Here is a 25602-nt window from a genome sequence, read left to right as displayed (position 1 = left end):
CATTTACTTCCTTTCTCTATTCCTTTGTTTTTCTTTCTCTTTTAATACAGCACATTACTCCTGACAATACTTGAAGAAATTGTTCGGAGTAACATAAATGACAACAGAAACATTTTACTAAAGGCCAACAAAAACCGTTATTTTTCTGCCGTTTACGACCATTTATAAACTCGACAAACTTTAGCAAACTTTGTCAAACTCAAAACGAGCATAAATTAACATGAGTAGGGCTCAAAACCCAAATGCCTTCCCAAGGCCAGAATATAACTTGCACTTTACTGAAAAAATATTAATGTTCTTACTTTTATAACTTTAGTAAATCAAATAATATTAACATTTTGATTACTAAATATCAAACTGACAATGCACAATCATTTGGATTTTTTTTAGTAAAGGGTAAATTATGTTATGGCCTTGGAAAGACATAGGGGTTTTGAGCCCTACTCATGTTAATTTCTGCTCGTTTTGAGTTTGACTCAGTGATTCATTGTAATTTCTGTTCGTTTTGGGTTTCAGTTATTTATCGATGCTGATTTGTGGTAGTTTAGTGGTAGATTTATAGAGTTCTTTAATTTTCTTTGAAAAACTTATTTTGAGGAAAAAGTTTTTTTTTAATTTAATTTCTGTTCGGTTTAAGTTTTAATGTTGCTCCTTACTTTCAGTTGGAAAAACTTGTTTTTATTTATTTAATCATTGATACAGGTACAGCCCAATAGTTACACGAGTCCGCAATTTGCCTGAAATAGGACACCTTTCCTGTTGCAGAGTCTGAGTAATCAAATGCAGAGTGAAACCCAATGTCATTTCATTCAGAAGAGAAGAGGCAATCAAGTTCACAGTATACACCTAACCCAGTGGTCAGCAACCATTTTAGTTAAGAGACTCAAAAAAATAAACAATGGGACGATTATTTGATATCTGACAACAGTATATGCTTATTAATGTACAAAATATATATCATTGCTTTAGACCTTGTCTCAATTGCGAGCAACTTACTTTTAATTTCTCTCAACAGGCTCCTTTTTTCTTAATTAAATAAAAAAAACAAGTTTTTTAAACTGAAAGTAAGGAGCGACATTAAAACTTAAAACGAACAGAAATTATTCCGTATATGAAAGGGGCTGTCCCCTCCTCAACGCCTCGCTCTTTACGCTAAAGTTTGACTCTGTCTCACAACTTTGTTTTTTTAAAACAATAAAAAACTTTATCGTAAAGAGCGACGTGTGGAGGCGGGGACAGCCCCTTTCATATACAGAATAATTTCTTTTCGTTTTAAGTTTTAATGTCGCTCCTTACTTTCAGTTTAAATAACTTGTTTTTTTTATTTAATTTCTGATCGTTTTTTAGTTAATGCAGCTTTTATTTGTATAAAAATTTTACTTTTCTTTTGCTAAATGGATGTCTTTACAAATTAACTTACGTAACTAACTTCTATATTCGTATATTTTTCTTCTGGCAAAAAATACAAAGTTGCAGATTTTTGCAGATATGAGCTTGAAACCTATGTAATAGGGTTTTCTGATACGCTGAATCTGACGGTGTGATTTTCATTAAAATTCTTTCACTTGTAGGGGATGTTTCCCCCTCTTTAAAAAATCGAGTAAATTTTCTCAGGCTCGTAGCCTTTGATGAGTAATACTAAACTTAATAAAATTTATATATTTAGGATCAGCATTATAAACACATTCTTTTGATACATTTATTGACATCAAAATTTCGGTTTTAAAAGTTTCGATTACTATTGAGCCGTATCGCTTGTTTTTTTATTGTTTTTCTTATTACGTATATGTTATTACTTATATGAAGGGGTTCTCCCCTTAGTCAATACCACGCTCTTTACGTTAAAAGTTAAAAAAAAATTTTGATTCAGAAACCCCTGAATCACAAAGGCCGTTTAATTAGAATAGATAGCTCTTTTGAAATCACTAAAAAAAAACTGTAGCGTAAAGAGCGAGGTACTGACTTGGGGGAGAACCCCTCACATACGTTATAATTTCTGTTCGTTTTAAGTTCTAATATTCCTTCTTACATTTCAGTTGAAAAAACTTGTTTTTTTTTTATTTAATTTCTGATCGTTTCTTAAATAATGCTTGGAAATCCGACGCCCCCTTCATAGAAATGTCCCTTACCCCAAATAAACATCCTCCACGGAAATATTCTCCAGAGTAAACCCCTCCTCTAGCCCCCCCTCCAGAAAAAATCCTTCCTGAAAATGGTTGTATACTTCCCAATAACCAATAAATAATGCTAGCAAGTCCGGCGCCCCCTTCATGGCAATTTCCCTTCCCCCATGAAAACTTCCTTCATGAACAGAACCTCCAACATAACCACCGACCCACACGTCCCGCCCACTACCAGAAAAAAAACCTCCTGAAAACTTCTGTATACTTCACAATAACCAATACTATATGTTAACCTTGGGTAAAGTTCATAACTTTTAGCCCTCCCTCTGGGAACTTCGGGGGATTAAGTCATCCCAAAAGACATGTTTATCATATTTTCGACCATGCTGAACAAAATGGCTATCTCAAAATTTTGATCGGGTGACTTTGGGAAAAAAATAAGCGTGGGAGGGGGCCTAGTTGCCCTCTGTTTTTTTTGGTCACTTAAAAAGGGCACTAGAACTTTTAATTTCCGTTCCAATGAGCCCTCGCACGATATTCTAGGACCACTGGGTCGATACGATCACCCCTGGGGAAAAAAAACAAAAAACAGACAAACAAACAAACAAACAAACAAATAAACACGCATCCGTGATCTTTCTTCTGGCAAAAAATGTAAAATTGCACATTTTTGTAGTTAGGAGCTTGAAACATCTACAGTAGGGTTCTCTGATACGCTGAATATGATGGTGTGATTTTCATTAAGGTCCTATAACTTTTAGGGGGTCTTTCCCCCTTTTTTCGAAAATCAGCCAAATTTTCTCAGGCGCGTAACTTTTGACGGGTAGCACTAAACTTGATGAAAGTTATATATTTGAAATCAGCTTTGAAATTTAATTCTTTTGCTGTATCTATTGGTATCAAAAACCCGTTTTCTAGAGTTTCGGTTACCATTGAGCCGGGTCGCTCCTTACTTACAGTTCGTTACCACGAACTGTTTGATAAAAATTTTCAAACTGAGGAGATTCACCTTGGGTGGTTGGCCTTTGTTTTTATTCCACTAGATTCCCAACCATCACGAATCCAAGTGTCATTATAGCTTGATTTTTAGTCTTTCATTTTCAATCGGTAAGACTTGATATTTGATACACAGAAAGATGTTTTTGTCGACCTTTGGACGCCGGAAGTGAAGTGTCTGTTTACGAAAAAAGGAAAATAGCTGACTGCTTTTCTGTCTTTTAACTAGACTACGCTGAACAGATCAGGGTGAAATAAAATTATTTATTGGTCAAAGAATGCAAACATAAGTACAAAAATACTGAATTGTACCACATTGTACCATAATATTGTAAAATGTACCATATTTTGTGGGATTGTACTAAATTGTACCTGTAGAGATGAAATGTACCAAAATAGTACAATTGTACCACGTTTGGCATCACTGCATGTGTGTATTCTTGCAAGAGAAAATCTTGATCAACTCAGGATCCTCAATGTAATTTTACGGTCTTGCCGAGTTAATACAAGATTAAACAATTCGTGGCAACAAATATTAAATAAGGAGTGAGCCGGGCTAATAGTTACTCAAACTCTATTTAAGAAAGTTTGATGTGAACTTATGAAAAATAAACTTTTTATGTTGATTTAAAATATATAAAATTTAGTTTGTTTTCAGTTTTAGTGTTGCAGTATACTGTCATTTGATTTTTCTTTTTTAATTACTAAATCGTAGGGGTAGTAACTACGGTAAGTTGTGACAACTAAGATACCCCAATAGCAGAAAATATTTAAGTCAGTTTTCAAACCAAGGATAACAAGCTTGAGAGGGCAGGACACTCCAGTATTGACAAGACCAAGCGAGGTCCTAGTCTTGAAGACTAAACCCCTCACTGCTGACTACTCCAAGAACAGCGAACAAAGTTAATTAACATAAACGTCCGTTTGTAAATATGGTCGTTTATAAATACGATTGAAAACTATAAATTGTTATGGAGGTTTTTAGGCTAATTGGAATTTCTCTTCATTAAAATCAGTTAAGTATCACAAAACAATATGTCAGAAGCACCCTTCACCAATTACCCCCCCCCCTCCCTCCAAAATGTTTGTCTGACTCGTAAAAACGTAAAAAAATAATACAAACAAATTGTTGATGCGTTTTTTGAAGTTTTTTGTACCCCCCCCCCCCCCAACAAAATCCTTTTGTAAGCCACCCCCCCCCACGAAAAAAATCCTGGATAAGACCCTGCATGTTACACTTTGTTGGAGACGGAATCACATCAAATTCAGAACCTACAGGCTCATCACATGAATGCGCGTGATAAGAACGTGCCCTTTCCTCAAAGATACTCAATCGACCATGGACAACCCGGATCATAATTTTGCTGCTAACCAGGTTTTTTTAAATGAATTCCACGAATCTGCCTGGTAATTCGGCAGGTTACAAGATATTTTGATGCTCTTTCTTATCTACTCCCAAAATGTCTAAGTAAGGTGCAGACCGCAAAAAGCGGAACAATCAGCCTAGATCATATTTTCAACCCAAAGGTTTATATTTTTAACTACAAACAAAGGGTTTCTCACTCTAGGAACTACATTTAAACTTTAGTTATTGGGGCTTAGGGGGAATAAAAGGTACCTAGGTTGCGTTAGGTTATGTATTTAATGTATGCTATGCTATATATAATATATATATATATATATATATATATATATATATATAAAGGGCAAACCTGACTATATATAAATATATACATACATCGTTGGGTGACTTTTTGTGCAGGCTAAAGAGGGTTATACTTACCAAAGTTTCAATTAAGCCTTTCCTTGCCTGCCGTAGCTTCTTCAAGTATCTATATATTTGGAAAACGCCGTCTTCTTCAGCTAAGTCCAAATTGGCATCAATTGCTAAGTATATTCCAGTTCTACCACCCCCATCACTGAAAAAAGACAAAGTTGAATTCGACAAAACTTATGCTTCTCACCTCAAAGTGCAGGTAAGATTACATTGAGAAACCCATCATGAATTAGAATCACTTTCAATTTACGCTTCGTCTGAAAAATGTCTGACCAAAACGGGGAAACGTTTTCTGTTATTACAACTGTGTTGTTTTCTGTTGACAATTGTGTTCTATTTCAAATTAATGAGCAAGTTACTTAGAACATTCCTTTGAAAGCTCACAAAAATACCGTGGTGAGCTTAGAAAATAAGAACCTTTTGATACTTATCAAATCTAAAACAAAATTATTAAATCACATATAGAAAATATCAATTAAGTTTTAACCTTTTACCTTAAGCATTTTGCCTTTAGCGTATTAATCTTTATTTTTATACTTCAAGCATATTTGACAGTTTATCATTAAATTAAAAAAAAAACACAAATGTATGAAGAAAAAAAAAAGAAATGAATATAAAGACGACAAACGGGTCTATGGCCATTAAATAAAACGAAGAGAACAAAAAAAATCTAACGAATATTTCGCCCGTGTACAACATGGTGTGTTCACCATGAATAAAAAAAAAGAAAAAAAAAACAAAAAAAAACAAAAACTCAAATTAAAAAATATAACTAAAAAATTATAAAAAAAACTATAATAGACTAACATTAAATGCATAATGTACTGTTACTTACATATATAATTGACAGCTACCTTTATGAAACCACAAAAGTAACTTTTATTCGACAAATTTTATTTTCATTCTTTTATTCGGCAGATGCACAAACAGCTTAGATTCCCCTGGGCAGAGCTCACATAACCTGTGATAATTTATTTTATTGTTTACTCTGGTAAACAACTGTTTACAAAGCTCTTGTCGGGCCTAAGGTTTATTATACAAAAATTCCTTCTAATCATAGAAAAATAAAACCTATGGACACAGCTCAAAATACTGTTATTTGGTTTCTAGGATCTTTGGACGAAGGCAAAATTTTGTTTCAAAGAATATTTTTATTAAAAGAAGGATAAGAAAAGTAAGCAGGAAGTAGGCTATTTTAAATTATCCCGTTTGACTCGGTTAATTTGGATTGGTTTTATATGGTTTGGCCTATAATGTTGACTGAGCACGATTTAGCCTATTAGATGAACCCTTTTTCCCGTTGGATTCATTGGTTCATCTGATTTGGCTCATTGGATTTTATTTAACTTTATTTTAGATTTTAAGATTCTAGGTCTTTGTTTCAGGATTTATAGGGCCAATACCTGACTGCAATAAAATAGTCCTGGGAGTACTCAATTTCTTTTATTAGGCCTTCTCTTAAAGCAATTAAGAAAACATATTTTTGGGTAGCTTTGGCTAAAAGCTCATTCCGCCCAGCTAGTGTGCCAAGAAAATTTTTCTTTTATATTCTCCTGAAGAGTAGTTTCTTGCAGGAGGTTCACGTAAGGGGGGAATGGGGGATGTAGTCTGTGGGGAGTTTCAATAATACATCTAGCTTGAACAGTTAATTAATCCTCAGCACGCAGCAGGGGAGTAATTTGCTATGAGGCGGGGGGCAGCTCCCTCTCCAGACCCAGTTTGCCCCCTTCCCCCATCTGAAATGTAGTTTCTGTAAAAATCTTGTGAAAACTGAAATAAGCCTGCACAATTGAAGCATCCAGAGATACATGTTAGTTTCATTTAGTATTAAATAAAAAGCCAAATTTACCTGCATTATTTGAAAAACGAACAAAAATGAAATAAAAAAAAAAAAATTTTTTTTTAGCTAAAAGTAAGGAGCAACATTAAAACTCAAAACGAACAGCAATTATTTCGTATATAAAGGGGTGCTCTCTCTTCAATACCTTGCTCTTTACGCTAATTCTGTTAGCAAAAAAAAACTTCCTATTCTAATTAAACGGCCCATGTGTTTCAGTAGCCGTTGTTGAAAATTGAAACAAACAGTCAAACTTGGCGTAAGAAGAAAGGTATTGACAAGGGGGTAACCCTTCATATACGGAATAATTTCTGTTCGTTTTGAGTTTTAATGCTGCTCCTTGATTGCAGTTAAAAAAAACTTGTTTTTTTAATTAATTTATGTTCGTTTTTCAAATAATGCAGGTAAATCTGCCTCAGCCTCCATGAAATATACCCCTCGCCCTCACAGAAAACTCCTCCGTGAAATGTCATCCAACGTAAAGTACAGCCCCTCAAACTCCCTCCAGACAGTTCCATCCCCGCTGAAAATCACCCCACCCCGTTAATTTTTTTGCGAACGATTCAGCCTGAAAAATTATCCTTTGCCTACTTTCATTTGAAAAAGACTTTAATCTCTAATCAGTCTCTCGATCATTCCGAAAATGCCCCCTTCCTTAGAAATTCTTATGGAAATCAAAACACATGGAAAATAACCCCCGGATAATTTCCCCGGAACGATTCCGCATGCAAAATAGAGTTAGCAAAGATAATGTAACACAATTAACAAGAATTTCGTATAGAAATTCTGTAAAATCCCCCCAGTGTCAAATTTTCCTGGAATCCCCCCCCCCCTGAAATTTACCTCCCCAAGAAAGATTTTCCAGATGGAAATCCACCCCAAGCACAAAATCCCCCTCCCCCCCCCCAAAAAAAATGTTTGTATACTTCCCAATAACAAATACTATACATAAACTACGGGAAAATTTCAAAACTTACAGGCCTCTCCCCACGGACTGTGGGGGGTCATTTTACCGCTAAAGACATAGTTGTTTTATCTATCAACTATACTGAACAAAATGACCATCTCAAAGTTTGCATCGGATAAATCTGGGAAATAAATGGGCATGGGAGGGCTATAGTTGCCCTCTAATCTTTTTTGTCACTTAAAAAGGTATTAGAACTTTCAATTTGCGTTCGAATGCGCCGTTTCCCGATCTTTTAGGGCCATTGTTTCAATAGGATCACCCCTGGAAAAAACAAAACAACAACAAAACAAATAAACACACATCCGTGATCTGTCTTCTGGCAAAAATAACAAAATTCCAAATTTTTGTATATAGGAGCTTGAAACTTCTACTGTAGGGTACTCGGGTACGCTGAGTCTGACGGTGCGATTTTCATCAAGATTCCTTGAATTTTAAGAGGCGTTTCTCCCCTATTTAAAAAATCAGGCAAATTTTTGTCAGGCTCGTAGCTTATGATAGTTAACACTAAACTTGATGAAATGTATATATATGGGATCAGCTGAATATATAGGCTCTTTTGATGTACCTATTGATATCAAAATTCCGTTTTTTAGAGTTTTGGTTACTGTTGAGCCGACTCGCTCCTTACCTACAGTTCGTTACCACGAACAGTTTGATATCTTCGCCTTTATGGTACTATGTGGCTCATTTTTTGTATTTTTTACTTTCTTTTTCACTTCATTTGAGAAAATTGGCTCCGACTTATATGCCACTTTGGGAAATTATACGCTACTGGCACGTAGAGTGTCGACCGGAATTTTTTCGGTTTGCACAAAATGCAAGCATTGAGGAATAAGAATAGTGGAAGGTTTGCTTACTTCTTGTCTAAATTTTGAATATTTATAACTCATGTCCTTTTATACCTTTGTACCCAAAACAATGTTACTATCTTTTATTTTTTTTTAACTTTATCCCCTCTCCCCAATCTACCTTAAAATCAAAATTATATTTATTTGAATTTCAAGCTCATTATGCAATAGATATGCTGAACAACGATGATATTTTTGTTAGACAATTTTCACCAAAACACATTTCCACTATGAACATGAAAACCCACATTTTTTCTTTCATATTTTCATTTGAATAACATTTACGCCTGAACAAAAATTTAGCACCAGAATGTAGCGCAGATAGAATAAGTTTATTGTATATTCGCTTCATGTATTATGAAATTTCATGGTTATAAATTCTTCGACACATTTTTAAAACTGTGTAAAAGATTTTTTTTAGCCATTAATTAACAATCTTTAACAATATGTTTTATGTTGAAATTGGGGAAAATCAAACTCAGAACCTCCAATCAGTGAAAAGACCTTTTGACAATAGCAGCTTATTTTAGCGTTCATTATAATTAACAAATGAAGTTGTAACAAAAGTAGTATGTTACCTTATACTTTGCCAACGCCCCCGTACCAAACAGGTTTTTCTGGTAGAACCTTATACTTTGCCAACGCCCCCGTACCAAACAGGTTTTTCTGGTAGAACCTTATACTTCTAAGACGCCCCCGTACCAAACAGGTTTTTCTGGTAGAACCTTATACTTTACTGACGCCCCCGTACCAAACAGGTTTTTCTGGTAGAACCTTATACTTTGCTGACGCCCCTGTACAAACAGGTTTTTCTGGTAGGTAAACATTTCTACAGGTCATTACACCTTTGGCAAGAGGAGCGAGTATAATTTGATTGTTGATTAGGATTTGAATAAAAGGAATAGTTTTCTTTACAATTCATATTAGTAAGAGAATTGAATTCAAAGAGAATAGTTTATTTGAGAGGATATTAGTGGAGAAAAAATGAGGGGTGCATTTACATTTTTGGATATTAATGATGGAACCGACAGCAGCAGCAGCAACGATATACGAGTACCTACTGTAGCTTTGGAAATAACTGCTGGTTGTAGACGATGTCTTGAATGAGACATTATGTATGCGAGATATGCTATATCATTAAGTAAATTTAAGCAGGAGGAGCAACTATGTTTTGCTTGAAAAGTAAATATTCTCCATATAAATAGACTTCAGTCAGCATTAGATGTCCTATCGAAATATATTGATGAGAACAAAATGCATCAGTGATTATTATTATTGTAATTATGATCAATAAAACTGTTTCTAAATCAATTATATTTTTTATTTCTATAGTAGACTAGCGTATATTTTTTAGAGTATAAAAAATAGATTCTGGTTAGTCTGAAGTAGGTTGTGAGAGAGATAAGACTCAAACAAATGGACAGTTTCGAGAAAGAGCCAATCATGAGGAATCTAGTTCTTATGGAAAAACGTTTAGTTCTAGACGATGATTTTCTAGACTTGTCTATTCAAAAGAAGATATTTTCTCGGGGAATGCTTGTAGATATAATCAAAACTGATTCTCCATCATTAGAATATTGTATGAAGCTTCTACATCGTGGCCCAAATGCATTTACACAATTTATTGATATATTGATCACGAAACGGCAAAATGATATTGTGGATATGCTTTTAAATATTAGTTTAGAAATTTAGGACTTTTTTCATGAGAAAGATGGTGCTCAAGGATGATTTACTCCTCTCTCACTCTATCTCATACAATTTTTTGATGTTGTTAGCTCAGTTTCATTTTGGCAATGAGAGTGTTAACACATGACAAAAATGTTCCATACATGTCCGTTATGTATGTACTCACTGGGCAGCTGGTCATCATGTGAGAATTGCACAATGATTGATGAGTATGAGGAAAAGTGTAGATTATGCAACCCGAGTAAATTGCATAGAGGATATGCTGTGCAAATGAAAGGTTGTAATTCCTGTCTTGAAGAGGTGTGTGACTCTCATCCTAGAGGCCACCTATGCTCCAATTGTCATTATGATAAATGTAATCAGTGGGAGAGTACATATGCCGGTATGATTGGAGAGAATCCTACCCGTGATTTTAGTTTATTGCTACGAGATTGGTATGGTCAGAGTTTTAGATTGTTCTGGGAGTAGGAACAGGGTCAGTGATTCAACTGTTGGAATAACAAAAGAATATGGTTTCTTCGTCATCGTTGTGAATACACTGGGTGTTATGATTATAAGCCCACTGATTTTTATTTGGCTGTGACGGAATGGGATTCGACACTTGAGGACACTGTTTGTGAAATTGCTTCAAATAAGCAAGTTGAAACATGTGAATTCTATAGAATAAATGAGAATAGTATCATTGACTATGCAAAGAGATATGACAAGAGTGAAGTCACACTCTACTGTAGAAAATGTGACCCTGACATTGCAGTACATCAGGATCAGTACACTGTGAATTCAGATAATCTACCTGCACTAGTTGTTGTCGATAAAGACCTGGTAGTGGATGAAATCTAAAGAGTAGAAAACTCGTTTTATCATGTATATATTTTTTTTTTATTAATAAACAATTTAACATACATCATTAGAACATTTTATTCATAGGGCACTAAAATCAATATTAAATAAACTTGTAAGTATTTTCTCCACTAGAAAGTCGTTGAATTGAGGTAAGTCAACGTAGATGTTGAGAAACTGCTTGTAGGTGTAGCCACGACATCTGAACATGAAAAAGAGTAGTGCACGAAAACCACATGTCTTAGTTGCTAAATCCTATACTCTTCGTTGATTTTGAATAATGGTTTTCCCCCTGCTTTCGATAAAGTTGCTGATGTATGGGGCGTAGAATTTATACGATAGACCAAGAGGGTCAAAAAATTCAATATTCTTCGCTGTTTGAAAGATGCATAGCCAATAACCGGTCTTCAAAGTCGATGGACTGCTATTAACAATGATTAGGGTGTTGTTAACACTTGGAATTTTTTCAATGAAGTCCGAAGGTATGCAATAGGACTTGTACTGGGACATGTATGGATCCATACTAAATACGTTGATTATTTGGTTTGTGTTCATCGTGCTAGGTCTAGTAGAACACTACCGTCGGGCGTGATTTCCCAATAAGTTTCAAATTGACTCAGTGATATTAGTGTGATACTCTCGGCCAGAGCATTGGCAAATGTACACTCTAAACGTACATTCCCTGTTTGTACTATGGTCATATCCTGTGTGCCAGACAAATCCAAAATAATAACCCCGTGTTTTTTCGAAAACATTAAATCGATTAATCTATTTTCAAATAGTTGAGAGTCATGATCTAGGGATTGCATAGTCAACTCGTACAGAGTTCTATATGATTTTTTTTCAAATAATAGAGTGTACAGTGGAATACCATTCACTTTGAAAACAAGGTTAGATAGATCGAAAAAATTAAAATCGTGGGGTGAGTCAGTCCAGGATACTACGGCACTGCCGCTCCTCACAAGGGCCAAAGCCACCTTTGATGGGAATTCTCCATTGATATATAATGAAATGGTATAGCTACGAGAGCCTTTGGCAATGTGACATTGATTAGTGATCGTATGGGGGGACAAGCAGTTAAATGTTGCTACCATTGGCTCTTAGCTTTTCAACTGCCAATGCAACAGAGCTCAGAACCTGTTGTTTTTGGACGTGGAGAATTGCCGATGTGATAATAACATTTGCATCGGGTGCTGCAGGAAGGGTTTTTCTCAAAACGAAATTTGATGGGGCCATCTGTAGCTTTATGTCAATCTTGACATTGGGGGTAGCCATTGGGATATATTGAATATCTCATGATTTAATTTTCCAACTAGATGATACTCCTGGGTCACTGCAGTAGTCAACTCACCGTCAGTATCAACACCTGACCGATATTCATAGCCCAATGATTGTCCTCTCAACTCCTTGTACGCCTTTGGTGTCATCATCAGAAGTTGTATTTAGCTTGCATAGTTTGATAAATTATTGCTAGTGCTCACCAATATTCTATTAATAAATACATTAATTTGTTTGAATAGGTTGTGTAGAATACAGTTTTCATAGGAGAGACCATCCCCGGCATTTGGAGTTGTATTATCTGACTTTTTCTTCACCACAACATTTAAATCAATATATGTTGACGACAAATCAATGAAACAGTCTTCATCGGAAAATATTTGAAAGTGTATATTGTCCGAGAGGGGTTGTTGGGGGTGAAACTGTTCATAGTAGCCATACTTGACACTGACATCAACATTTTCAGCATTGAATAGATTCAATGAGGAACTAATTGATGGATATGATGCCTTGTGGGGGAGATAAGTCATCTTAAGAGAAGAAATCCTTCTTTGATTTAACAATCTTTTTCTTTTTCTTCTTCTTCTGCTTAGTAGTAGTCCCTCTTTTATTTCTAAAGATCCCTGTTTATGCTCTGCTCTTCTTGTATGGAAAGACTATGATTGGTGAATACCACGATCGCATCCCTTTCAATCCCTATCAAGCTGGTCGAGATTTTAGTTTCTCAGCAATGTTTCTTGCTGAAGATCTAATATTCTCCTTAACACTCTCCTTGAAATTCTTGCCCGACCCCCAGTCCTGTAGTGTGGAGGCAGCAAAATTCGATGCAGGAGGTACAAGATATTTTCTGGCAAGGGGTAGTGTAGAACGAAATAGCCTAGCAAACCAGCTACCAAGACCATAGCCAGACATTGTAGTACGCCCCTTGTAGTAGTCCAATCCATTGCCTATTTGACGTGGACTCAAAGCACCAGGATAACACTCGATATCGGGACAGACAAATGAAATTCTTCTATTGTTCATTTTATGTGATTGTGCTGTCGTTAACAATGGGTCGAAAATGACATATAATCACTGGTAAACCTTTTATAACTGCTAGAGGATCACCCAATTCACTTCTTAGTGTTAATTGACAGAGTTCTAAATAGGAATTGTTTACAGGAAAATACAGAAGACGCTTTATATTATGGTGATTAACAAGTTCATAATTTGTTTTTTGTTCAAGAACATGTAGGAAGGGGACATTTGAATCAACGACTCTCGACGTTTACACAAAGGATGCATAGAGAAATATGCAAGAGTCCGAGGCAAAGCCAGGCGGATAACCACTGGAAATAACATGATCCATCCTCTAAACGGTACCAGAATTTTTCCCATTCATTATAGTATATTTAAATCCAAGAAAAGTTATTCGGTTATTATTGAGATCAATAGTTTTAGTGTCAAAAGGTGTGGTAATGTAAATCCTATCTCTTTCCAATGAATAATTAAAATAGAATGTATCATTCCTGCGATATGAGATTTTTCTATTGATTGCAAAACACAAATCTCCCATATTATCATATTCAATGTATTTCAATTTGACATGTGGATATTCACTGGATTTAAGTGATTCAACCCATTCATAGTCGGCATAGCCCAGTCCATTCATAGTCCAATTAAGTTGTATAACTTTTATTTCATAGACAAGATCCTTTCTCAGGAGGTCATATGTATTTTTGAGAATACAGTCGACAAGAGCCACTTCATATGCACCGTCAAATTTGATGGTGGGAGAGAGTTTTGTCCAAAAATCACTTGTCGTATTCAAGTCATTGTAGAGAGGATCGGAAACGTTGGACATGAAAGTTACACAGAAATCATGGGGCATTGTCAATATCTTCAACACCGATCCAAGAATCAAAATCAGAGTTGTATCCTAGCCACCGAACAAGTAACTGTTTCTTACCCCTGCGAGTACGTGTCTTTAATATATTTTCAATTTGATAGATTTCACTAGGATTTTTAACTTTTTGCAAGTCATTGTCATAAAAACCACTGAGAATCTGTTCATCTTTGGTATCACGCAGACGATAAGTTATGGATTTAGTGTCTGCAATTTTTGCCAATTTAAAAAGTTCAGTAGACCACAACTAATTCCCCTTTTCAAAAATATTAGTTGTTCTATTAATTCGAACAGTATCACCAACATTGAATTTATTTTTCTTCTTGACTTTTGATTCATTGGAATATTGTATAAGCAAGGTATTAATTGTATCATGAACCAAATGATGAACTTCTACTGGCTTAGAGTTGGACGATGATCGATGACGTCTTTAATTATAAATCAACATGACTTTATTTAGGTCACGAATAAAAACCGATGTATTTTTCTATGTAAAATATCTTGAAATTAAAAGTAGAATAGTTCTTATCAATCGTTCGGCCAATGCAGCCTTTATAGGACTGTGACTACGATAGAGCAGTGTACTATATTTCTCTAGTACTTTTGCAACATGGGGATTAACAAATTCACTACCACGATCCGTTTAAATTTTTTTATATGAATCCTGTTCGAGAATACTTTCAATGGCCTGAGTAGCTTCAACACCTCTCTTTGATCGCAATGGAATTGCATATGCATAGCGACTAAAAACACTGATTGCAAGTAGAATGTACTTGTATGGTGTATTGTGCGTCTTTGAAGCTCATCTAGAGTCAGGAAATCTGCTTGCATTATATGCAATGGGTAAAAGGCTTTAGTATTACGATATTGATTGACACGAAGTCTATGATTTCTATGCAGAGTGTAACTTGATTCATTTTTTAAATAGTCTTGTACACTTTTAGTTTGAACAACAGTGACTTTGGAAAGAGTGGTGGGGGAACTTAAACTCCCCGCTTCGCCAATATTTTCATAAACACCTTTCAGAACTTCAACCATTTTGAACGTAAACACGTTGTGTAACGACCGCTACCCTTTTGTATACTGGCTGCTGGTGGTGGTGGTGGTAATGGTGACGTTGACTTGATACGTCTTCGCTTTTGTCTAGCTATCAGTGGTGTGCTAGTATTTTCCAAAATTGATTTAAAATCTTCTTCTTCTTCATTTTTTAATGGTGTCAATGTTGTTGATGATGATGATGATGATGATGATGCATGTTCATTTAATTTTTTTAGAATTTGTCTATTGCCAATAAGACTTTTGGGGAAGTTTAATGTATTTAGAAAATTGTATAGATGAGCGTCAAATGATAATAGTCCTTTACGATTTGTAACCATGTCATACATTAAATCAAGTAGATTATAGCTCTTGCCCTGAATTATAATCCCTTCCCCATTGCTCTCAACTTGAATATGACCACTTTCCAAGAGATAGATTAGGAGTCGTGTTATTTTTTCAACCTAATTTTTGGGGCATATAATTACAAATTTAAATAAAAATTAAAACAAATACACCTTAGTTAATTTTTTTCCAGCAGCAGCAGCAGCAGACACTTGAGTAGATGATTATTTTTTGTGGTCAGCAGCAGCAACAGCAGTGGACTTCGCCTGATAGGACTTGTATTTTTCCACTCGGCAAAGTGCGTTTTGAAGTAAAAGGAGTTTTTTATCATCCTCAATAGTTTTATTTTCTAGGAATTTACCCAGATTGTTCTCAAAATGTTCGAAAGGTGAGAGAGCTAATTCTATTCGAGTCCATTTATAGGGTTTTTCCATTCTCTTTCTAGAGAAAACTGTTTACAATTCCTGCAATTATTGGCAGTAAAAGTGTGAAAAAGCTAATGCCCACCTGAAGAAGACTTGTCTTTTTGAAATTCTTCCCGTGCTTTTTAGAGCTAATTGTAATTACAACTAAAAGATGTTGCTTCTGGTACTTCTAATCCAGTTAATGTTCTTTAAACATGACCTCTATAAAATTTAAAAAAAGTTTGGATTTTTTATTATGGAAATTGTAGTCAATACCATGTTTGAGTATTGCTTTCCTAAGACGAGATTTTGAAGTGCTTAGAACTGAAAACGAATGTCTATTTTCATGTAGTTTCTTCAGCGTCATGATAGCAACTAATAGGTTCTTTTTATGTTCACAGGGAGATATATTGTAATGTAATTGTCGAAAATATGTGAGACTACACGCAGATCCTAGAATATATTTTGATTAAGATCCAATAGGATTTAGCCGTAGGTTTTATTAGTTGCCTGATTGTATGCTGAGAGCAGAAATTTGGGGGCTCCTGGATAGATCTGTTTATTGAGGGTTATTAGCGAGCTAGAATCACGAACAACTCTGTAGATGATATAGTAGGTGCAATTCAAAGCAAGTGTTCGCATACATTTGCTCTGATGAAAGAGATTGTGAAGAACCAGAGTAACAAAAATCTGTTCATGATAAGATCTAACAGTGAACAATTACAATAGTTCCTGGGACCATAATTCAATAAATTCATATAGATCACCAATGATCAACTAAGAGTTTGGTTCAATAATACTGAAACATCAGTTCCATGCATGAACTATATCCGCACCGAACCCATGACAGCACTTGCTTCTATTTTATCGTATGACTCTGGCCAAATACTATTACACTAGTAGATTTTTTTCGGCTTTTCCACAATCATTTTATCACAATTTTTAATTATTTTAGTTAAGAGTTTTGTTTTGCCCCACATTGACGGTCCACACAGAAACGATCTGAATGGTGTTTTTAATTGATACAAGTTCCCTTCAACAGTTCACCTGGACAACTAACTGTAGACCCTAATTGTCTAATGACTAAATAATTTTTCCCTACTACTACTACTACTACTACTCTGTTCTTCAAGAAGAATAAGAAGACGAATAAAGAATCATATTTTTCTTTTATTATATGCACATAAAAAAGTAACAATACATTGGAAAAAAAAGCCCATTAAACATGAAAAAAATACACATTTTTTTTAATTCATTTATAAAAAAAATACAACATTTACATAGGTACACACAGAGAGAAAAAACACTTTTTTTTGTTTATTTATAGAGAAAAAAAAATACAACATTAAATTAGAGAACACTTGAAAAAAATATCACTTTTTTTTTAATAAAACATTTACAAAAAAATCTGCTCTAAGTCAAAAGGATAACTTTGATATTGTGGCGGTGCGCCCCCCACGCTGGCGGCCGCCCCCTCCCTCCCCGGGCCGCGAGGCCCCCCCCCCCCGTGAGGCCCCCCTCCCCCTCCCAAAGGTTTTAGGAAATAATTTACAGGACTTTATTCAAACCGAGACTTTCCCTATGGGCAATACATTCGATCCGGTCTGAAGTTAAATAGTGTCCAAGGGGGAGGGTGGTCACACCGTCTTGACAAACATAGACCTTGTCGGAAATGGTACTCGTGGCTATTTTTTCTACATTTACAGTAAAATTCATTTAGTTTTTGGAACGAATTGCCAACAATTTGGCTCGTGGAATTGTATTTTCAACAGTACAAGTCATATAAATGCTCATTTCAATAATCTTATTCATAGCGCGGAGGGATACTCTTGCTTAATTTTTCGTGATGTCCTTGTTGCATGTTTATATAATTTGCATCTATGAACCTGCCCACATAAAATAAGACCGCCCGTTGAGTCCGTGGAAAGATTTAAAAAATTATATCTTATTTGTTACTCGAAGGGTCTCAATTTACTTGTAAAGTATACTATTCCCATTGGTGTAGTCCATCCGTGAACTGATAATTTCACCGTGCGCCAAATCATCAATTAGATTTGATGTTTTTACTTTTAACAGTAGAGAATCCATGTCACCGTAGCAGACCTCTACTTGCCCCTTTTCAGGCCACTGTACCCTAGCCACATTGTAGTAGAATTCCAACATGAGCTTTTTTGAGATCTCCAAGATAGCAGTGCCTGCAGCAATATTTTTATTCAAGACAATGCGTCTTTTTTTCCTATTCAAAAGTACCATGTCCGGGCAAATGATTGTAAAGGAAGTGTAATTGGGATCGGCAATAATTCGAGCACATTGTTCTGGATCGGTCACAACGTCACAACTATTCCTATTGCAAACACTCTCACACATTTTGCCGAAAGCCGAATTCAAAATGAGTTTATAAATTTCTTTTTCGGCTTTCGTCTGTGCTTCAGAACATTTGCTGAAAAAAGTGTCAACAAACGTTTTTAAATGATGTTTTTTACTAAACTCGAGTCCTCTGTCAATCTTTGTGACGTTGAAACCATTGTTGCACATTCATTTTAAAGTTACATAATGTACAACTATGTTTTTTTTCGGCAGAAGGTCAGCAATAAGTTTTTGTTTTGTAAGTGCCCAATGCAATCCGTCCACCTCGACTAAAGGCCTATTGCGAGGACTCAAAGAGTCCTTAGTCACAGGTCTATTGATGCACAGGAAAACAAAATCCTTTACTGAATCGTGAAGCTCGACTGGTATCTCTCCATCAATTTCAAAAAACCATCCAACCGGTCCATTCTCCTCAACACTGTTAATGTTGGGGAAATGGGGAGCGTGAGCGTCATTGAGCCATTTATAGTCACCGCAAGGTAGTGAATAATGGGACATGGCCGAGGTATAGAGAGAATCCATATCGAGAAAAACAGCATTCGATTTTGTCCCCGTCTTCTCTCCTGTTTGATCAGTTTCCAAGATACGGTCCCCGTGAAAAACAAAACCCCCCTCATTGACCTCTCGATGAACAGGTGCTGATCAATGTCAGTGATTAGCCCAATTTTTTCCCCACTAAATTTCAGGATAAGGTCCATCACTAGATGAGGTGAAGAAAAGTAATAACCCAAATCAAGATTAGATTCCCTATGGAATTTAGCAGAGTTTCTACACGTAATGTCTAACAGAGTTAACACATCACTCAAGAAATACAGTTCGCGGTAGTCATAGCCATTTTTACACCCTCCTTCTGCCCAAACTTTTTTAGCAAAACTGTAGTCCTGGGGGGTGCAACTATGATCGTGAAGACTGTCATAAAACGATTCAATGGGAGGAATAGATTCCTCGGCAAATCTCGATAAGGAACAATAATGGTCATAAGGATAGATGCCCTTGACTGTTAACAAATCATACAAACAATTTGGAAATTGTCGCTTGAGAAGGAGGAAAGCATTGCAGCCGTCCTAATTATTCTGCGCTTGAATAAATTCACGCAACGATTTGGGGAAAAAACTCTAGGAATCTAAAAAGTGAATTTTATTCGTGTTCTCAACGCCGGCTTCAACAAATTGCAACATAAATGCCAAATTAAGCAACTTTTCGGATGATTTAGGTATGATTTTGTACGTAAAGCTGTCTATCACTCATGCATCATCATCTATTGTTCCATTTCTTTGAAGATATGCCAACGCAGGTAGCACATAATTTAGATCGTAGTTAGAGTTATTCATTAAAACATGGAGAAAAAGTTGTTGTTTAATTTTTAAATTATATGAATTGTGAGCCCACCCTCGAAAGTCACTTTTTCACGTTGACTTGGGGTCAATAAGTTGGTCGTGATCCTGCACCGCGTCTTTTGGGGCAAGAACACCCCTACATACCCAGCAAATTGTCCCTTTTTCCAGTGCTAGTGGCTCTTTATCCGAAAATTTCATTGGATAATTGGTATGACGTAATCGTGAAATTGCCTTGTTTGCCGTTTTTATTAAAGAAACCAATAGCTTTTCCATACTGCCCTCCTCGTCCATAGTAAAAAAACTCTTCCAATTGCATTACATTGTTGCAGTCGCGACGGGTATGTGCGTAGGATCACGCAACTAGTTTGTGTTCTTTGACTATATTTGGCCTTGATGGGTTCAATACCTCAACCAGTCTTGTTTCACAGTCCAAAGACACTTTGTCAGATTGTAGAAGAGAATTTTGGAAATTTTTAAATTGTAAAGTGTCTTTGCCTTCTGCCGGCATGTCAATTATTTTATTTCCATGAATTTTGCAATGGTTCATGTGATCTGAAAACGTTCGCTCAGATGTGAATGGGGAAAGGCACATGGGGCAATAGAAACGTTCTCCTTTCTTCACACCTTGAGATAATAGTCGACTTATCGCAGTGACGGGGAAAAAATGACCATAAGAATTTATATCTTTGGGAGGCTCGTAAATCACCCATATAAAATTTTTAACATTTTCCACGATCGGTGTCCTCACTGAGTACAAAACCTCTTTTTTAGTCGGTTTTTTCTCCTAACTACAAATTCAGTTTCGAATTGAAGAACAAGCACCCCCCCCCCAAGAATTTCATTTGCGTTCTAGCATATTGTTAATTATTTCAATGGAACCCGATACATAACCACAAAAAAAAAAAAATTTAATTTATGGCAAATTTTTACACCGTTACGAGCAAGTTTGTCAAGATTTTTCATTGTTTACTCTTTGTTAAATGTTTTTTAGGCTACCGCTAAAAACGCGTACCTAAAACTTTGAAGCCCTCCTTCAAATTGGTAGCTATGAACTTCACTCGTAATCGGAAAATCTGGGTGGTATTTTATTGTTTTACCTAGCCCACCCCTTAACATAAAGTTTTTTTTAAATCTACTGAGATTCAGATCCATACATTCAATGTATAAAATTGTGGACCCACTCCCCCTCTCGCTAAACGTATCCAAAGTTTAAATTAGTTTATTCACCCAGTTGAAAAAGTTGTCTTCAAATTCGTTTAGACCTGGGTAAAAATTCTGATTCCCGGTAGAAAAATGAAAATAAAAAATGTCCCCGGATGTCCCCTTTTGTAAGTAAACTTTTTGATTTACCGATACTTTAATTCCCCCTCGACCTCCCCAATTCTGGATCTGAATCTCAATTTTTGCTCCAATTTTGTCGATATAGCCATGGAGAACTTTCACAGGGTCATTTAAAATAATGCCAGCGTTTTCCTCGGGAAGGCTAAAATCTACCCTGTATGTTTGCAAATGGCTCAGAGCAGATTCTAACAAATAAAATTCACGTAATTCCGGGGACATAGCACTTTTTTCATGTCCTGTCCCTGTTTGTTCAGGACTCAATTCACTAATAGTAAAGTTGCTGTTAAAAATGTCCTCGGAAGAATTAGGCCCAACAATTTGCATAAGACTGTCCATTTCTTCAGCTGTAAATTGAAAATCCAGGGGGATATCAAATAACGTACCTTCACTAACATCATCCGAAGAGAGGGGGCAATTACCCATAATACTTTGAAGTCCTGGACCAGGGAAGGCAGAAGTTTTCACAGCTTCCCCCTGAAACTAGAAAATGAATGGATTAAGTTCTTTCTTTTTGACGAAAGTTTTATCACAATTATAACACACTTTTCTTTTTTTCTTTTTTTTAAAACAATTTTTTTTTAACTAAAAAGTTACCCCCCCCCCCCCAACCCCTCCCGGGGAGGATCCCTTGGGAACCCGGAGCTTCCTTTGAGGTAGGAGGATCGATGCCCTTTCGAGTTGAGATATCGGACTTCACAACACTGTTCAAATAGAACAGCCTCAAATTCTTTCTGGAATGCATCTTTCAACGTAAATAGATGAGTTCGCTCAGAATAATGTTTTCTTCATGTCATGGTGAAAGACATAATTAGAGATTATTAAAAAAAAAGACTTTCTTATCGCAAATAGACATCCTGTTACAAGGAACCTACTTAAAATTCAAAGTGGATAAAGTAGCGATGGGAATAATTTGATAAAACATCGGATATAGCCAAGAGCTTAGTACAAAATAAACGGCAGTTAGAGAACGATTTGTGAAACAGCGAATTGTTTGTTTTTCAAATAGTTAAGTTTTTGTTTTTAAAAGGAATATTGGAATTATTGAATTAGAATGCGTCTTGGTTAGAAGTTACAAGTTAAGGTTTTTTTTTTAGAAATTCATGATATGCTATTCCAGAGTTATAAACACTCATTTATATACTACTAATTTGGTTATTGAAATAAAATGAAATAGTTTAGAAAAAAATTTTAAGTTTTACTCATCAAAAGCTATGCGCCTGAGAAAATTTTGTCTTATTTTTAAAAAAATAAGGAAAAAAAATATATAAATTTACAAGTTCTGGCTGCACATCAGAAGTACCTGGTATGGCTTGAAGAGGAGTGTCCCCCCTATCTTGATCTGATGAGGCTGAGGCATTATGTGAAGCTGTCCATTCCCTTTTCAACTTCCTTCCAGCTTGCGTGGAGCTAACACTGGGGTCAGAGGACCCTGGCATTAAAAGATTCGCGGCCATTGGATGGTCCAGGTCATGTGTAATTATACCAGCGTATTTGATAATAGATGGCCTTGTGGCTTGCATTAATGCAGGTTCGCTCCATCTCGCTTTCTTTTCCAGAGGGGCATTATAGCACGTATCTTCTTCCTTTAAAAAAAAAGACAAAAATTTAGCATGAAAAAAAAATGCATTTTGGGTTTGGAAAATAATTCAGTTTATGTTAGGCATCTAAAGTAGTGTAAAAAACATCTTGATTTCAAAATCAGGGGTTTTCAATTACTTTTTTGAGCAACTTAATCTTAGTCCGAAAAAAACTGGGCTTGCCATGAATTTTTAAAAAAACTTGCTTGAGCCTTTTTTTTCTGATTCTAATATATTGTCCGATGAGTTTTTTTCTGCTAAAAGGCCGGCAGGGAGACAGTATCCAGTTTTATCCTGGGTTAATTAAGAATAATAATCAATAGATTATTCTGATTAAAACAAGATGCGATATTTGTTCATTTTAGCATTAAAAAACTTGGGTTAAAATAAGGGGAGCTGGAATTTTTTTTTCATTCAATTAAATAAATATTTAAATTTTAATTTATTATAAAAATAAAATACTCATTGTTACAAATTTAGATTTTTTATAATGACTTTCAGCTCTTAAACTAAGGTAAGCAGCATAGATTCTAAATTGTTTTGGTTCTTCTTCTAAAGACTAAAAGCACCATTAGACTACTATGATCTAAAATATCAGTGAAATACATTTTCAAACAGTACATGGTAACGAACTATAAGTAAGGAACAAATCAGGCTAATATTAAACGAAACTCTAAAAAGGAAGCTTTTGTAACAATTAATACATTAAAAGAATCAACATTTTATTCTAACCCCAAATTACCGATCGAAAGCTAAGCACTTTTTTAAAAAATTTCCTGATTTTCAAAAACCATCCCTAAAAAGGCCCACTGATCTTGATAAAAATCACACCGTAAATTTCAGCCTATAAGAGAACTATGTAGAGGTTTCAGCTCCTAAACAATAGGCTTCTAAGCGCATAAGTACCCTTAGTTCTATTGTCTGTATTAAGTAGTCAAAAAGATTAATCAGTAGCAAAGTGGTTGTTTCTGCCATTCTATTTTAATTTTTCATATACAATGAACCAAAATCAAAGTGAACATGCCTCTCTTTTTTGAATATTTACTAAAATTGAAATACATGGAATCATTTAATATTTAATGATGAAGGAAGCTTTTTAAAAGAGGTAACCACACAGTGTAAGGAAAGATTTTCTTCCTTAAATTAATGATGAAAAAATTTCTTTTTATTATAATAATAATGAGAAAATTTTACTCACCAGAAGTTGCTTGGAATTATCCATTTCTTTGTAAATGTTCACAAAAAATGTCAGTAGTGCTAAGTTGAATGAACTATTCAAAACTGTTGAAGAACCTAATTTGTAACCTGAATATATACAAAAAATAATTGCATAACAGTAAAAAAAAGACGTGCTGGCTTTGGTTTATCACTAAAAAAAGGCATGTATATACCTTGAACTAGAAATTGCGTAAATCTCTTGGCAAAGGTGTAATGCCCCTGTAGAATAGGACTACCAGAAAAACCTGTTTGGTACAGGGGCGTCAGCAAAGTATAAGGCTCTACCAGAAAAACCTGTTTGGTACGGGGGCGTCGTAAAGTATAAGGTTCTATCAGAAAAACCTGTTTGGTACGGGGGCGTCGTAGAAGTATAAGGTTCTACCAGAAAAACCTGTTTGGTACGGGGGCGTCATAGAAGTATAAGGTTCTACCAGAAAAACCTGTTTGGTACGGGGGCGTTGGCCAAGTATAAGGTTCTACCAGAAAAACCTGTTTGGTACGGGGGCGTTGGCAAAGTATAAGGTAACATACTACTAACAAAGTAGGCTTAAATAGAAATAGTAATCATTCTTAGAAGGTGTTTTTCTTATATTACTTTACACCAATTCCACTTAGGACACCGAATTTAGTAAATACTTAGTTTTCAGTTCATTTCAAGAAACCTTCGCTCTGTAGAAGTGGACGTAAGGCTAATAAATTAATGTCATTGTTATTAGGACTATAGTTGCTTCTTTGTTTTATCATTATATCAATTAATAGTTTATTATATATCATCATATAGTTATCATACATTAATTAATAGTTTAATGACTGGTTTCCACATGTTTCAAATGTCAAAAATGTAATCGAACCGTTCAGATGTTGACTTACTTGTATCTTGACATTCTAGTCATATTTGTATTTCCTCTTTTTTTTATGATTTTCAAACTCACGCATTTTTGTAATTGTTTTGTCAAATTGCTCATGGAAAAGGATTTTTTTAAAACTGAAAATTTCAATAAAAAATAAAGATCGAAATTTGAAAGTTATTGTTATTGATTTTTCAGTTTTTTTTCCTCTCCGGGTGTGCTTTGAAAGTTTGTAAATTTTATATATTTTCCCTTTATGTGTTTGTCTTTTTATATATATTTGTGACCTAAAACGTTTTGGCTTCCTATTGCCTAAATACTATGGAGAAAGGAGTTTCCTTAAACTGAAAAGGGTAAGTGTAGATGCGCAAAATTTTAAAAAGTCCTCTAAGGATTTTTACAATATTTTTCAGTCGAAATTTTTTCAAGATATCCCATACGGGTATTAAAAAAAACTGGAAAGGCTCTAGATCCTCTCATTCTAAAGAAAAGAATGCTAATTAAAAGATACTAATTAAAAGTAGTTACAAGATCTTAAAGGAATTTGCAAAATTCTAAGCATCCGAGCTTACCATTAGACTATATTGTTTAGTCTGCAACTATTTTGAACAGCCATAAACAGAGTAAAACCTTCACTTCCCTATGCTAAATTCCAAATTGTTAAAGTTTCTTTGTGTGTCACTATGGAATAGGAAAGTAATTGGAACATCTCCAAGGGCCTTGACAACAAGTGCTATATATTTTAGAAACAATAAACAGAGGATTTCTAAGGGGAACAAGGAGCTTATTCCTATTTAAAATTTAAAAATGAATACTAACTAACAAACAAAATACTGCAGGAAAAAATACATTTTTAATTCATTGATTGAATTTGGAGTGGTCCAAAAAAC

At 35.1% G+C, this 25602-nt stretch overlaps 1 protein-coding gene across 1 annotated transcript in view; it reads right to left on the bottom strand.

Moving 5' to 3' along the window:
* The window catches only part of Ptp36E (protein tyrosine phosphatase 36E), a gene marked incomplete at its 5' end in the record, with an annotated part of 274732 nt that overhangs the window by 122707 nt on the left and 126423 nt on the right, over positions 1 to 25602 (bottom strand). Inside the window, one exon of the mRNA XM_089099875.1 lies at positions 4903 to 5038. Within this exon, the coding sequence (XP_088956001.1) occupies positions 4903 to 5038 (136 nt within the window). The remainder of the gene's footprint in view (positions 1 to 4902; positions 5039 to 25602) is intronic.

This window comes from Artemia sp. Qi Xiang Cuo, chromosome 14 (assembly GCF_049724085.1).
Source record: "Artemia sp. Qi Xiang Cuo chromosome 14, ASM4972408v1, whole genome shotgun sequence".
Classification (NCBI taxonomy): domain Eukaryota; kingdom Metazoa; phylum Arthropoda; class Branchiopoda; order Anostraca; family Artemiidae; genus Artemia; species Artemia sp. Qi Xiang Cuo.
This window is presented reverse-complemented; position numbering and strand designations above follow the sequence as displayed.